General features: G+C 34.3%; 2 protein-coding genes across 4 annotated transcripts in view; one reads left to right on the forward strand and one right to left on the reverse strand.

Moving 5' to 3' along the window:
• mRpL23 (mitochondrial ribosomal protein L23) overlaps nt 1-16042 on the reverse strand; it is a 111150-nt gene that overhangs the window by 3209 nt on the left and 91899 nt on the right. The window lies entirely within an intron of this gene.
• arr (low-density lipoprotein receptor-related protein 6) lies at nt 50-15868 on the forward strand. 3 transcript variants are annotated; one of them, XM_011067847.2, is made up of 11 exons: nt 50-335; nt 1322-2101; nt 2536-2930; nt 5556-6190; nt 6542-6709; nt 7003-7287; nt 7637-8858; nt 8978-9431; nt 9531-9846; nt 10101-10330; nt 11806-15868. In XM_011067847.2, exons 1-11 carry the CDS (start codon nt 281-283, stop codon nt 12177-12179), a joined length of 4914 nt encoding a protein of 1637 aa, XP_011066149.1. In that variant the 5' UTR covers nt 50-280; the 3' UTR covers nt 12180-15868. The 3 variants fall into 3 exon arrangements, with proteins under 3 accessions (XP_011066149.1, XP_011066151.1, XP_011066152.1); XM_011067849.2 differs by having other exon boundaries at nt 1322-2086; XM_011067850.2 differs by having other exon boundaries at nt 1322-2083.

Genomic DNA, 16042 nt, shown 5'->3' on the forward strand with positions numbered 1-16042 from the left:
GTATAAATATTTTCGAATAATCGGACGTTGATAAAACAGTGCACCCATGAATCTTGTGTGTGTTCGAAGCGGTAGACGCCACCGCTGGAATCTGGAGCGTCTTGGACCCAAGACAGTTCCACAGTACAAATGGCCGGTGACGCAAGGAAAACGAACGTGATAACACTGTTAAGGAACTGCTCTATCAACCATACGGCGACGAGATGATCGTAGCTGTGAACGCAATTTTACCTCGACCGAGAATACGTGAAACTTGCAGCTAGGATAATTAATCCTCGCCATGAACGCGTGGCTCGCTATCGCTTGCTTCCTCTGCGACTTTTTTTTTTGCAATGGTAAGCATCGATGCTCAATCCGTCATGATCTTATCATTCTTCCTCTTCTAAAATCGATGTCTTTGAGACTAGCTCTTTTTCGCCTTCTTTTTTGATCTTTCTTTTTCCTTTTTTCCTGATTTTATATTTTTTTGCTGTTGTCGTCTGTGCACAGTTTTCCATGTTTGTTTTGCTTGCTATTTATGTATGTTGTGTACATTGTGTGTATACGTGTGTGTTTATTATGGCTGCGTTTACTTTCCCGCTCACAACGCTTGTGAACATCAATTATCCTTGTTTATATTTATTAAATAACAAGGATGAAACGATGCTTAAAGCGTTGTGAAAGCGAATTTTCTTTTTTTTTTAAACCGTAATGGTGTTTTAAAGACAAACTTTTAACTTTATGGTTTATTTTTTTTTAAGTATAATAATTAACGAAATAAAATATTAAAGATTGAAAATTAAGTCAGTCTTCCCTACTGAAAAAAATCACGTCACACAGTCGCATGATGAAATTGTAATTAAAACATGTAAATCACATGTAACAGAATGTTCCTAATCAGTACGTGATGTTAAAATTATGTCTTTTGAAAAGTCACATGATGATATTCTTTTTTCTTCTACTTCTATCATTCAATTCTTTAAAATTTGATAACTATAAAATCACATGATGGATGAAATTATTTCTAATATCATGTGATTTTTCACATTACATCGTTTTAAAAAATTATATGCTGATTTGAAACAATTCATTACGTGATTTACATGTTTTAATTACATGATTTCACCATCTAACATTGTGACATAATTTTTTTCAGAGTTTTTTAAGACTGACTCAATTTTTACTTCTTGATGTAAGATTCTACTCTAAAGAATGTAAAGAGATGATAGTTCAGTGACGAGGACATATTAAGTTCAAGCCCAAGATTAATTAAGTCAAATTTTTTAAGTGAGCCAATTATTCTCAAACTAAATATTATATTATTGATATTATTATTTTTTAGGCTCGCCTCTACTTCTATTTGGCACTCATAAGGATATCAGGGTGACCAATATATCTCGCAGTAACAAGGTCAACATCATTATTAAGGATTTGTCAGAAGGTGCGTCACTGGACTTCTTCTATGAGCGTGAGCTGATTTGTTGGTCCGACAGCAATTTGGAGATGATACAATGCATTCACTATAATGGCACACACACTGGTGAGAAGATAACAGTAGTGAACTCCAGTTTGATATCGCCCGATGGTCTTGCTTGCGACTGGTTTACGGATAAATTGTACTGGACGGATGGCGAGAAGAACCGGATTGAGGTGACCAGCATCGACGGCCGTAACAGGAAGGTTCTCTTCTGGAATGACATCTATCAGCCGCGTGCAATCGCTCTCGCGCCCATGGAAGGATATCTATTCTGGACCGATTGGGGCGACGTGCCTAAGATTGAACGTGCCTCAATGGATGGTGATCCAAATACTCGCGAGATTATCGTCTCTGACGACATATTCTGGCCGAACGGCCTGACGATTGATTATGAAAATAGACTCGTCTACTGGGCGGATGGTAGATTACATTTCATTGCTGTAATGGATTATCATGGTGGTAATAAACGCAAATTGATCACTCGCAATCTGGACTACCCATTTGCCATAACGTTTTTTGACAATCGACTTTATTGGACCGACTGGAAGACTTGGTGTATCCATTCGTATGATATAAACCAGCCACAATCACATCCACGTGAATTATTTCACGGCGAATATATACCTGGTAGTAAATATATACCTGGTAGTAAATATATTCTTGTGTATACAATAATAACTTGAGCAAATGTTGATTAAAATTGTTTGTATTTGATCTTCAGATCAGGCCAATTATATTCTTAACGCTTATCTTTAAATCTAAAAAAATTATATAGTGTGCTTTATTTCCTTTAGATCACTAGATTATATATATTTAAAATCTTTATTACGATATTTATTATTTATATTTATTATTATATATTTTATCTGTTTACATGATATTTATTAATTCTCCATATAAAATTTAAAGATATGTAAATTATTTGAATACTACTTGAATTAAGTGAGATTGAATTTGATTTGTATTTGAATCTCTTTGAAAGATTCGGAAAATCATGATTTGCACCTCTAATAAAATTAATATGATTTATTTTATTTGATATTCTGTATTTATTAATTTTTATTAAATATCGTTTTCAGGTGACATTGAAGTCTGGGATGCAAGGAGGCAACCGGGCAGCAATAATCCTTGCAAACGAAACAACGGCAATTGTTCTCATCTGTGCCTTCTGAGCTCGAAGGAACCTGGTTATAGTTGCGCCTGTCCCACGGGTGTCAAACTGATTGACAAACACACTTGCGCCAACAGACCGGAACAGTTGCTGCTAATAGTCCAACGAACCGAAATCTGTCGAATATCCTTGGACTCGCCTGATTATACAAATTTCGTGTTGCCACTCACCGGCATTAAACATGCAATTGCAATTGACTTCGATCCAGCGGAAGAGTTGCTGTATTGGACTGATGAACAAACAACTACCATCAGGCGAGCTCCTCTCGATGGAATGAGTCAACAGAATGTGATTTCCACGGAGGTATGTAATTGTTTCTCTTTTTCTTTTTCTCGTTTAATGTTTGCATTGGTTTTGAAAATACGTTATTTATAACAAAAAATATAATATCTTTCAATGCAGCAATGGCTCAATTCTTAAATTTTGATTTTAATCGAATTAAAATTACATGAATTGTCGTTGCAAAAGTAAATCAATATTTTTTTATATATCATACAGATTTATAAATAGTTGCTAAAAAATCTTTTATAAAATGTTTAAAAAAGTTTGTAACAAATGTAGTTTTCACCTAAAACAAGAATTTAAATTGGAAAATAAGACTTTATGAATAATTTTAATACTAGTTTTAAGAGCATAAAACTTTAAATCATTTATAACGGCTGTAATAAATCACTGGTGATAAATTCCACATTTTTCACTTTTAATAATAAAATTTATAAACAAATCTTTACTCCTATGGGTTTCCTATTGTTACCCATACTTGCAGATATGGTATTACAGGATTTAAAGGAGACGATTTTCAAACGAAATCCCAGCCTATCATCAGCCTACCATTTTATTTTCGATACGTATGACATTTTGTTTACGGCACACAAAAATGATGTAGAGGTAATCTTATTAGAATTCAATTCATACCATCCTAGAATACAATTCACTTTGGAGACTGGTGGGAATGATGATATTAATTTTTTAAATACTAAAGTGATGATCAATGATGATAGAATTAAGTTTTTTTATTTATAGAAAACCCACTAATTTAGGAAGGTATTTAAATTTTCATTCCAACCATCCAATGGAGCACAAAAGAGATGTCATTATAAGCCTGTTTGATAAAATTTTGATTTTATCGGAAATTGAATTGAATTTCACACAAAAGATGTAGAAGACATAATCAATATACTATTACAAAACAGTTATCCTTTACATTTCATTTTTTCCACAATTAATAGCAAAATCAATAATTACTCTTCAGACAATCATTTGATAAAATGATGATAATAACGATGAATTGAATTTAAAAAGATATTTCACAATTCCTTATTTCAATAAAATCTCAGAAAGTTCAGAAGCATTACAAAAAATATGATTTAAATATAGTATTTAAACCGATTAACTTTCTCGGGAGATTTATTAAGACGGGTAAAGAGATGTTTTAGATTTCAACTCTCGATGTGATGTTATATATAAAATCAATTGCAACAATTGTGAAGCATCAAACGTGGATCAAAGAAAAGAAAATTGGAAATTAGAACTAAAGAACATCGTGCAGATGTTAAGAAAAAGAATGGGGATCTATCGGTCATTTCTGAATATAGATTAAAGAATAATCATGATTTTAAATGGGATGAAGTGGAAATTTTAGACATAGAACCATCATATTATAAAAGATTGTTATCGGAAATAATCTACATTGCGAAACAGGCTTATGGAATAAATAATCAAAGTAATATCCATAAATTACCAGCTGCTTACTCTCCTATCCTTGATATCATACTTTCTTCCTAAAATTTAGTCGTTTGAGATCATACTTATATAATGAAGCCAGTGTTCAACCAATATTTATCAAAATTGGTTGCTGAAATATTGTCATCGTTCATAAAAAAATTTGTCATATAACAATAAGATGAGAATGGTCATACGCATAGATAATTACATTTTGATTTACATAATAACGAGTATTGGAAATTACTGATTAGAATCCATATGCTGCTGACATAATCATCTTAGTTCACTTTGCCCGAATTAATTTTATAATTTTATTTTTGACATGAATTGAAATTAAATTGCTAGAAGTTAGGTTCATAGTAACTTAATGTGATTACAATTAATTATAAAAATTGGGCCTCTCATGCAGGATGACCATGATCATCTCACACGTTTATATTGGTTTATATCAACTATATTAACAACTGAATAAAGATATATCTAGCAGCGAATTCACAAAGTTGAATATTAACGAAAGTTGGATGATAGAAGGTTAAAATTTTAGACTACAACAATGCGATCAAGCAGCGATAAATTAAATCTGACTAATTTAGGAGAAATGTAAAATGTTTACAATAATTTATATTATCGTTAATTCCTTATATGTATAATTGAATGTCATAAAGAAAATGACATGAATGTGTTGAAACGTTTGTAAATAATTTGATTCAATTCCGAAAGATTATATAATAATTTCACAAAAATGTCCAACATTGGTTTTTTATGCTCTTCAGTATTAAAATCGTTCTTATTTGTTTTTTCTAAAAACAAATTTCTAAAGGATATAAAAGTACTGAAATATTATATGAATTCTTTTATTAAAAAGAAAATAAAAATCTTTGAATTTTCGTTTTTAAAAGATATTATTGAAAATAATATCTTTTAAAATATATTTTAAATTTCTTAAATTTTTGAATTTTTTACAATTTTGTTTTTATTTAAATGTCTTCTGCAATTTTGTTTTTATCTAATTGTCTTCTGTTTACATCTGTTTCAACAGAACTAAGAAGAAGTGTGCATGTTGGAATTACACAAATTTTTTGGCGAAATTGTTAATATTATAGATAAATTGAAGAGACTTTTAGAGCAAAGAAGCCATTATATTTTTGCGTTATATTCGAATTGCTATAATTCTATCTTTTGATTTGGATTGGATTCTTACAGGTGGCGAATCCAGATGGTATTGCGATAGACTGGATCGCTCGCAATCTCTATTGGACTGATACCGGGACCGATCGGATTGAAGTGGCGCGACTAGATGGGAAATATCGGCGTGTGCTGGTGAATGAAGATCTATTCGAACCACGAGCGATCGCGCTCGCACCTGAACACGGCTGGATGTTCTGGACCGATTGGAGCGAAAAGCGTCCGAAAATTGAGCGCAGTAATCTAGACGGCAGTGAGCGTATATTGCTCATCACCAAGGACATTGTCTGGCCAAATGGTATCGCCTTGGATCTCGAGCGCAATAAGATCTATTGGTGTGACGCGAAAACCGACAAAATCGAGGTGTCTAATATGGACGGTACTGACCGGCGTGAGGTTATCACCGATAATCTGCCACATCTGTTCGGTCTCACCTTACTGGGCGATTATTTGTATTGGACCGATTGGCAGCGTCGCAGCATCGATCGGGCGCACAAGCTCACGGGTGGCGAACGTGAAGTCATTGTTGACCAAGTACCCAATGTAATGGGGATCAAGGCCATACATCTTGGCAAAATGAACGCCAGTAATTCTCCATGCGCCCATGACAATGGTGGATGTAGCCATCTCTGTTTTAATAGACCCAACAATAGGTATATATTGCGGGAATTATTCGAATATTTTTCTGCAAGATTTGCTGAAATCGTTGCGAATAGATTGGAGATTCTTATAGAAATTTAATATTGAAAAGAAGTAATTAAGAACTACTTACTTTGTTTAATGCTTTTAATATTCAAAAGTATTAAATAATTTTTAGTATTAAAATTGAATTTCTATAAGGAGAGACTTTTATTAAGGTAGAGAAGAGCAAAGAATTATACTTTTCACATCACGCTATATATTGAAGTAAATTAGTTTTTCTAAGGAAGATTAAAGTAACGAATATATAAATTGAATGACAATTTGTTTACGAAAAATTGTAATATAAAATCGAAAATATTCAGGTACGTCTGCGCCTGTCAGATGGGCTACGAATTGACAAAGGATAAGCGCACGTGTGTTGTACCGGAAGCGTTCCTACTATTTTCTAGGAGGGAGAATCTTGGTCGAATCAGTATTGAGAACATTAATAATGATAATATCATACCTGTCACTGGTATCAAAGACGCTAGGTTAGTATAGCTGCAACATTAAAGTGAATGTTAAAGTAAGATTAGATTAAAATATATTAAAAATGTTTATTAAATTTTTCGAAAAATTATAAAAACGATGTTTATATATTTAAAAAATAGATATTTTTTTCACTAGAAGTTTTATAATTAATTCATTTTTTTCTTCAAAAAGGATTTCTTGAAGCGGTTTTTTAAATTTTGCTATTTATATCAAGATTTAATTCAATGAGACAAGCTATTTTATTTCATACTTAACTATGTTTTTTGACAAACATATTTTTTGTTCTTTCTAGCGCTATAGATTTCGACTTGTCCGAGAATCGCATTTATTGGACAGATATTAAGCTAAAAACCATCACACGTGTCTTTATAAATGGATCAGATATTGAAAAAATAGTCGATCTTGGTCTAGAATCGCCAGAAGGTATTGCGTTTGATTGGATCGCGCACAATCTCTATTGGAGTGATACCATCACGCGCAGAATAGAAATGATAAGAATAGAAGGAGGCAGCAGGAAAATACTTTTATGGCAAAATCTTCTCGAGCCCAAGAATGTGGCTGTGGATCCTGAGAGAGGGTGAGTTTTGTGTTTCTATTCTGCTATTACCTTTAAATTAAATTTTACATAATCTTTATAACTCCATAGCTTGATTTCTATTTATATACTTTTGTTTTGTTTTCCATTGAAATTTAAATTAATAAATATTATTTTTTAAATGAATAAAGTTAACAAATATGGCAAAAAGATGAGAGAAATATCTAAAAGATATCTCTCTTTAGATATATAATTGTGGTAACAAAATGAAAAATATAATTAAAAATAATTATATGAGAATATTTTTGATATAGAGATTAGTTGGCATCTTATTAAATAAATGTGTTAAATCTTGTTTAATATTTGTTTAATATATTTATCTGTTTTCTAGCCATTTATACTGGGCCGAATGGGGCAACACCGGTAGTATCGAGAGAGCTTTTCTGGATGGCACACAGCGGCAAGTAATCGTTTCGCACATCGGCCGAGCGAACGGTCTGACGATCGACCATGTGGGGCGCAAATTGTATTGGGCTGACATCTCTACACCCGCGATCAACTGTTATGATCTGTTAACGCAACGAGGGGATGTCATTATTTCGCGTCACATAGTTTATCCGTTCAGCGTTACGCAGTATCGGGACTTTATTTATTGGGCGGATTGGAACACAGGCGACATTGAAAGAGCGGACAAGATCACCGGAGCGAATCGTACCAAGATCCACACTAATCTAGCATCGGTGACGGATTTGAAAGTCTTTCACGCATCGCGACAGTCTGGTTCGAATCCATGCGCTATTGCGAACGGCAATTGCAGCCACCTTTGCATCGCTTTACCGGATTCGAACGGCGGTGCGTCCGTCATTCACAAATGCGCGTGTCCCACGCATTATAATCTGGCGCGGGACAATCGGACTTGCATGGCGCCACGACATTTCATGATCTACAGTCAGCGCACTGCGATCGTACGTTATTTACCTGATCAGACGGATGACTGTGCGGATGTGACGTTGCGTGTACAGGGTTTAAAAAACGTTCGCGCGATTGAGTTCGATCCAGTGACGCAGCACGTCTACTGGATTGATGGTCGCATGACAATTCGTCGTGCCTTGGAGAACCAGACGCAGCAGCAACAGCACAGCAGCACAGTTGTGGTGTCCATCGGAAATGGCCATTTGTTTGATCTTGCGTTGGATCCGCTCGGACGGCTGCTCTTCTGGACATGTTCAACAAATGATGCACTTAATGTCACGCGACTGGACAATGGTTCGGCTCTTGGCATCGTGGTGAAAGGTGACGGCGAGAAACCACGTCACATAGCGATCTATTCGCAACAGCGATTACTCTTTTGGACTGATGTAGGGAAGAAGCGGGTGGTACGCAGCAAGATGGACGGCAAGGAGCGCCACGTGATTGCCGGCGATTTACTGGAACAGCCTACCGGCTTAACAGTAGACACCACGACGTATGCCGTCTACTGGGCATACAGCAAACACATTGAATGCTCCAACTTCGAGGGTAACGATCGTAAGCTCTTGACTTCCACGCAGGGCTCGGCACTGCATCTAGCAATCCTTTTCAATTATCTCTATTGGTACGATCGCGATGCACAGGTGAGTGACAATATTTTATTGTTGATTTCGGGTATCATATAAATATCTTACATAGAAAAATTTGAGATTAGGATAGTATGATAATCCATATGTATATTTATCTCATTGAATCTTAATAGGTAATTGAACGGGTAAATAAGACGTTTGATGGAAACACTAGGCGAGGTACACAGGTGACGACAGGTCGCATATCTTTCACGGATCTTATTGCGATCAATATGCCTGAAGATTTACTCATGGAGACACATGTGTGCAGCCCATTCAACGATTATGGTGGTTGCTCGCACTTCTGCGTCGGCACCAATACTATTGCCGATGAGGCTACTGCAACGTTGCCCCGTTGTTCATGTCCGAAGTCATTGGTTCTATCCGACGACGGTCGGACTTGTCGCGCGGCGCCTGTCTGTGGAAACGATCACTTTACATGTGCCGCTCCTAACGCGGCCGTGAGTAAGGATTGTATACCAGCCACATGGAAGTGCGATGGCCAAACCGATTGTTCAGATGGCAGCGACGAGCTGGGATGTCCTACTTGCTCCCGCGATCAATTCAGATGTCAGAATCACTGTATTGGTAAGCGCGACTTCTGTCTCTTTTGTTGGATAATTAAAAATATCAATATATGAATATAAAGCAATAAAATAATTATATATTATATGTCTGTTTCTGCAGAATTGTCTTTAGTATGCGATGGAACTCAGCAGTGTCCGGATGGTTCGGATGAGGCTCAATGTTGTGAAATCGGGCAGTTCCAGTGCGTCGGAAATGGTGTTTGCATTTCCGGGACATCATTGTGTGACGGTTGGGACGATTGCGCCGATGGCAGTGACGAAATACCGCCAGCTTGCATGAGTCCACACAATCCTCATCGCCAGAACGCTGGACCTGGCATCAATGAATCTGGCAAGACGACTTACATTATCATCATTCTGGCAGTGGTATTTGTGGTCGGAACAAGTATTTTAAGCTACTACTACTGCCGTAAAAAGTAAAGATATTTACTGTATTTATTAAATAACTTAAAAAATTATATATGTCTCTTTGGATTAATTTTTATTCTCAAAATTCAGTCATATTTTATTAATATATTTTTTCATTTAGAAAAAAGTTGTTTAAATATTCCTTAAAAAATTCAGTCATATTTTAAATAGAATCTCTTAAATATAAAAAATAACATAAGGGAAAGAATCTTTTGTATCAAACAAGAAAATATTTATTGTTTTGTTATATTATCTGTTGTAGGTTTATCGGAAACGAGGGCCTGCCTGATATACTACATGATTCGGCGGGAGATCCATTGTCGCCGAAACCTAGTAACAATCGAATGGTGAAGCCGATGTTTGTTTCGCAAAAGAACAATAGGAAGGATGGGGGAGCAAGTGGAGGCCTCAAAGTCGGGATGGAAGCCATAAGGATGTCCATGTTGAATGGAAGTAGTTTGGGCTCTAGTTATGATCGTAGTCACATTACAGGTAATGTATTTGTATATTATTACTGTGTAAGCTCTTCTTTAGAACGGAATCTTAAAATCAAGTCATATATCAAGACTTGAGATTTAAAGAGAAAGATCATATAAACTTAAATAAATAAATAAATAAATTAGCTTAAAAAAAAATATTTTTGTATATATTCATTATTTTCATCTTTATGATATTTTTATATTAGAATATTCTTCTTGGTTTCTATGGGTGCTTTCTGTATAAAGATTGTGTTTCGCGGGTTTTCTCTGTGTCCAGATCTATTTTTGGAATGCTAACGTTTCATGAACCTTGCAGTCCACTTCATCAAGGCGAGGAGCCTGACTGAGCTGCTCCTATTCCTTTTATATTACGCTGCTTGTTTAAGTGGTGGGGGGAGGGAGGGGGAACAAAATAAGTCCTTATCAACCAAATAGAGTCACCCATCTACCAGAACAAGCAGATAATATCCGCAAACAGGTAACTAATATCCTTTCCAAAATCAAACTCCCTTCATCAAACATCACTAGACAAGAGCGATTGGCCCTTCAAGACCTAACAGGAACACAGACATCATCGTGCTTCCAGACAAAAGCAACACGACAGTAATCATGAACACAGTAATCATGAACACATCAAAGAAAAAAATGAAGAACCTTCTCTCGGACAAAGCATACAAAAAGTTTTTAAAGATCCAACTAATGCACAGAACACCTCTTAGTCGAGAAAAGCAACATTCCCAATAAAAATCAACGTTAAAACCTACAAATCCTCTCCCATCAAGACTATCAAAAATACACAAACTAAACATTCCTCTTAGACTGATTTTCAATGCCATACTCCCCGATATACAACTTATCACGCTTCCTAGCACAAACACTACAACCCTTCACTGGAGAAAAAACCGGGAGAATGGTCAACATACGGATAAAAGAACACCAACGTGATGTCAGGCTAAAACACGCCACGCGGTATTATCAGAACACAACATCAAAACAGGACATGAAATACTGTTTGACACAAAACGATCATAATAGCCAACATTACATCATACTTTCTTGGAAAGTATAGAGAAGCCATAGAGATACAAAATAATCTAAATAGAGATAAATAGCTACAACATAAATAAAATATGGAAAACCATTCTCCTGATTATTGAAGACCGACTAATTTCACCACCTCCCCCTCCCCCTCTACCCACAATTCTCTTCTCCCCCCCCCCCCTCCCTCGCCACTCCACAAGCAGCGTAATATAAAAGGAACGGCCTGAAGGAACAGCTCAATATTAAGCTGTTCTTCGCCCTAATGAAGTGGACTGCAAGAATGGATTTGGACACAGAGAAAATCCGCGAAACACAATCTTTATTAGAATATTCTTTTACACTTAGGAAAATTTTCATGCGTAAGAAGCTGAACAATATCCATATTATCATTTGCTGTGACATAAATTGTCATTCAGATTTTACAATTTTTATATTCTGTTTTATCAGGTGCGTCAAGTTCTACTAGAGGAAGCTCTGCAGGTGGATATCCTCAGGAAACTTTGAATCCGCCACCGAGTCCAGCGACGATCGTTAGCTCGACACGTTGCTCGAGTAGCAATGCATCCCGGTATAAGCCATATCGGCACTACAGGAGCATTAATCAACCGCCACCACCTACTCCATGTAGCACCGATGTTTGCGATGAGTCAGACAGCAATTATCCAGCGCGCTATCGTTACGAAAGTGAACCATTTCCACCGCCGCCCACTCCACGTTCTGTCTATCACAGCGATGCAGCGAACAGTTGCCCACCGTCTCCGAGTTCCAGATCGTCCACGTATTTTAGTCCCTTACCACCACCACCGTCACCGGTGCCTTAAGAAGAATTCGGAAGTAGAGACATATAACGCTTCGGTGCTTCTACTTTTGCATTTATTTTATTTCAATATTCCTTTATCACGACTGTATTAGTCGTTGATACTTAAATCTTATAATTACTAATTATGACTGAATCGACCATTGTGCATAAAAATTTTCAATGAAAATGCTCAACAGGTAATAATTGAAAATTCAATGGTTATTTTTATGAAACGATATAAAAAAAATATGACAAAAATATATTAGCTTTTAAAGCAATAGATTCTGTCATATAGTGAATTTAAATGCACTAATGCACACTGGTGCATATTAAGTCGTATCGATACTTGCAATAAATTTATATTTGCAATGTGTGAATAGTATTCTGCAACATCACACATTTAAGCGCAACGTGATTTTGCCTCGAACATTTGTTAGGTTTAAATGTTCAGTCCGGCTACATGGTATCGCGTCGAGTGTTATGCGATGTAATATCAATGTTGTAATATCAATGTTGATATTACGCGACGATATTGCAGTTACGATGTTTTGTTGCAAGTGGACACGGCTTTAAAGACTGTTGATTTATAAAAACGTATATATATATATATATATATAATAAATGTATATATAATTGAATTCAGATGCCCGACATGGGTCATTGTATTATTTAGTAGAATGCATTGGAGCACTTTATTCATAAAGTGCTTATCTATGTTTATATCTATATATATATTTTTATATCTAAATAAATAATTTATGTATATACAAACTAGGTTCTATATATATATATATATATATATATATATATACATACATATATGGGGTATTTGGAAAATAATGATAAATCTTTCGCATAGGATCAGAATGGACTAAACTGAGTAGAAAAAGGTCTTTTACCATTGCAATTTTCGCAATAGTTAACAAGATATTAATTATTAAAAATTGTCGAAAATTGGTTTTCGATAATTTTTTACTCAAATACTATCAATTTTATAGAAAAACTACAAGAGGCAAAAATTGTTTATTTTTTTCTCATAGAGCTCTAAGAATTTTTTCAGCTTGCGAAAGATTTATCGTTATTTTCCAAACATTGTATATATGCGTAAAATATACACATAACATACAATTTGCTTTAATCTGCACCAGTGTATCAATCAAATTTGCTGTTTAATTACTCGTTAACGTAATAATGAATAGTTTCGTTAAAAATACTGTAAGTATTTCTATGTAATCGTACAAATGATTAAGATAAATTGTACACAATAGAACATGCCGGAGCAAAAATCTAATCCGAGAAAGCATTTTCTCGTGTCACTTTTCATTTCGAGTTTTGTATTTTTTATATAAAATCTTTAATATGACATAATTTGTGAGCGTTATCATATATACAATACGGTATATTAGATTTTGGACAAATAAAAGTTTTTTCATAACTCTCATTTACTCATTAACGGTCATTTTTGGGATAAAACTTCTATTACGGAAAGAAATTTAAGCGATATAATTTTAAGTTTAATTTTGGAATGTAATAGAGTTTTCCAGAAAAATAATGATATATTAATCTAACGATTGAAATCAATCGTAGTTTAATTAAAATTTATATTGTAATTATTATAATTATATCTGTTATATATATATATATATATATATATATATATATATACATACATATTGTATATTTATATGTATAATTATACATATAATATAATATATAATTATATATATAATTATATACGACAAGTCATATAATTATATTATGCAATTATGTAACATAATTTCATTATATATTATGTAATTATTGTAATGGCCTTTAATGTGTTAAACTCAAAAGCAACGAATGGCAAGACTTTTAGACTGATAGAAATATTATTATTCCCGTAAGATTTTACTTGTAAATATATATGTTAATAACTCATTGAACTCTGCATATTGGAAGATGCTTTTCCATATGATTTTCACGTTAAGAATGTTAGGAGATGGCTGTATTCTTTAAATATATGCATTGGACAGTGTGAGTTCATTCTAACAATTATGACATTAAATATATTTTTATTCGTAGGATAACAATACACTAAATTTTTTTTATTGAATTGTACTGGGAAAAAAACAACTGCCTTGGAATATTTTTTAGCACGTTCCATAACAGAGTTCAGTGTAATAATTATACCACTGTGCCTGCTATACATTTTGATAGTTTGTAATGTACAGAGAAAAGATCATTTTACCGCGGAAACTTTTTTTGTAAATATCTAGCTTTAGCGTAGTTTGTATAAAATTACATCACATACGCTACATTATACTTGCAAAAAAAATAGTGTACATGACTATAACTTAAAAAATGAGCATTAGAGAAATATTTATCTCAGCAGACGTCTTTTTTAATCTACAAGTACTTTATAGATGCATTTATCTGTATTAATTGTGATATCAATGTATATCATATTATTATTATCATCATCGTTAACAACATGTATATGTTATTCATAATTTAATTGATATGGCAGTTAATCAAAGGCTGCGTCTCATATATATTTTATTATTACATTTATGACACTTTCCGTTTCTTTACCCTAAAAAGGTGACGGTTTTATATATATCGTATTTATAAATTCTTTACGAAAAGTGTAAGCGTGGTAGAGAGAAAAAAGCAGTATTTGCCTTCCTACCATAAGATATTTTTATGTTTCCTGTTAATAATCATTTGTTCGCTAATTATCGTACCTTTCGAAATATATTTACGAGAGTTCGACATATATCCGTCTTCGTGCATTCACACATGTACACACATTCATACAGATACACAGACTAGACATAGTAACAGAAATTATCGAAATCTTTTAGCAATAATCAGTGTATTTTACATGTATATCGTTTACATAGTAACTGCGCACCATACGATGTATATACCATGTTAATGCAGAAACGTTTATCGTTAACGTACATATCCGTTTTTGTGTAACGGCGAGCGAATGAACAACGAATGCGAAATCGAGAACTCTGTTTCGTGTCACCTGGTGAGCGAATGTTTCGTTCGTATCTTCCGAGCCTCTTGGTTTTTTTCTGGCTATTTATTTTTTCAATATCACATTATCCTTCTTACTCCTCTTGTAAGTTCTTCCTTGAGGAAAACCAGGAAGGCCTGTTAATGAAGAAACACAAGTACAGGAAAGTTTCTGTTAATCCTGCAATATAGATCTTTTTAGCTAGAGATCTTTTTAGCTTTCCATTTTGATTAAGAGCCTTCCTCTTTCTCCCTGTTATCTTTTCCGTAATCTCTATTTCTGCTCATCATTCATGGGGATGAAAATATTGATCTTCCGAAATTCAACTTTCTAATCTTACATTCGTTGTTCATTCATCTGATGCTTCGCATCGCAATTCGCAAGCGTAATTCGCCGCCTTTCGGGAAACCTGTGCCATAAATTGTACAATAGTTTTGTATGATACGCGTAACTGTATTACAGCCTGTATAAAATACGCAAGGATCGCAAGGACTTCTACCTCTCATTGCGATTTCGAAACGCCTTTTGAAGAGAAGAGAAAAAGAGAACGTTTATAATAAATTACTATTATTCTCGTGTGCGGAAGACTGAAAAATTACTGCCTATATTATTTTTACATCCTCGCAATTTACGCGCGCGTGCGTTCTTTTGCGTAGTCTCTTATGTAGTATATTTATACAGTGAATAAACTTGTTTGTTAACGTAAATCTCCATCAAGAATTTTTTTCATAACTTCGCTTCGATGCGATCAACTTTCAATAACGGGTGCGTCAATTATTTACCTAATATTATAAGTAATTGCTTTAAAACGATCGAAATGAAATTTTAGGGAATAATTGGAGTGAATAATCAATACAAGAAATCACATCACATGAAATCTA

Source organism: Acromyrmex echinatior, chromosome 17 (assembly GCF_024713525.1).
Source record: "Acromyrmex echinatior isolate Ae372 chromosome 17, ASM2471352v2, whole genome shotgun sequence".
Lineage (NCBI taxonomy): Eukaryota > Metazoa > Arthropoda > Insecta > Hymenoptera > Formicidae > Acromyrmex > Acromyrmex echinatior.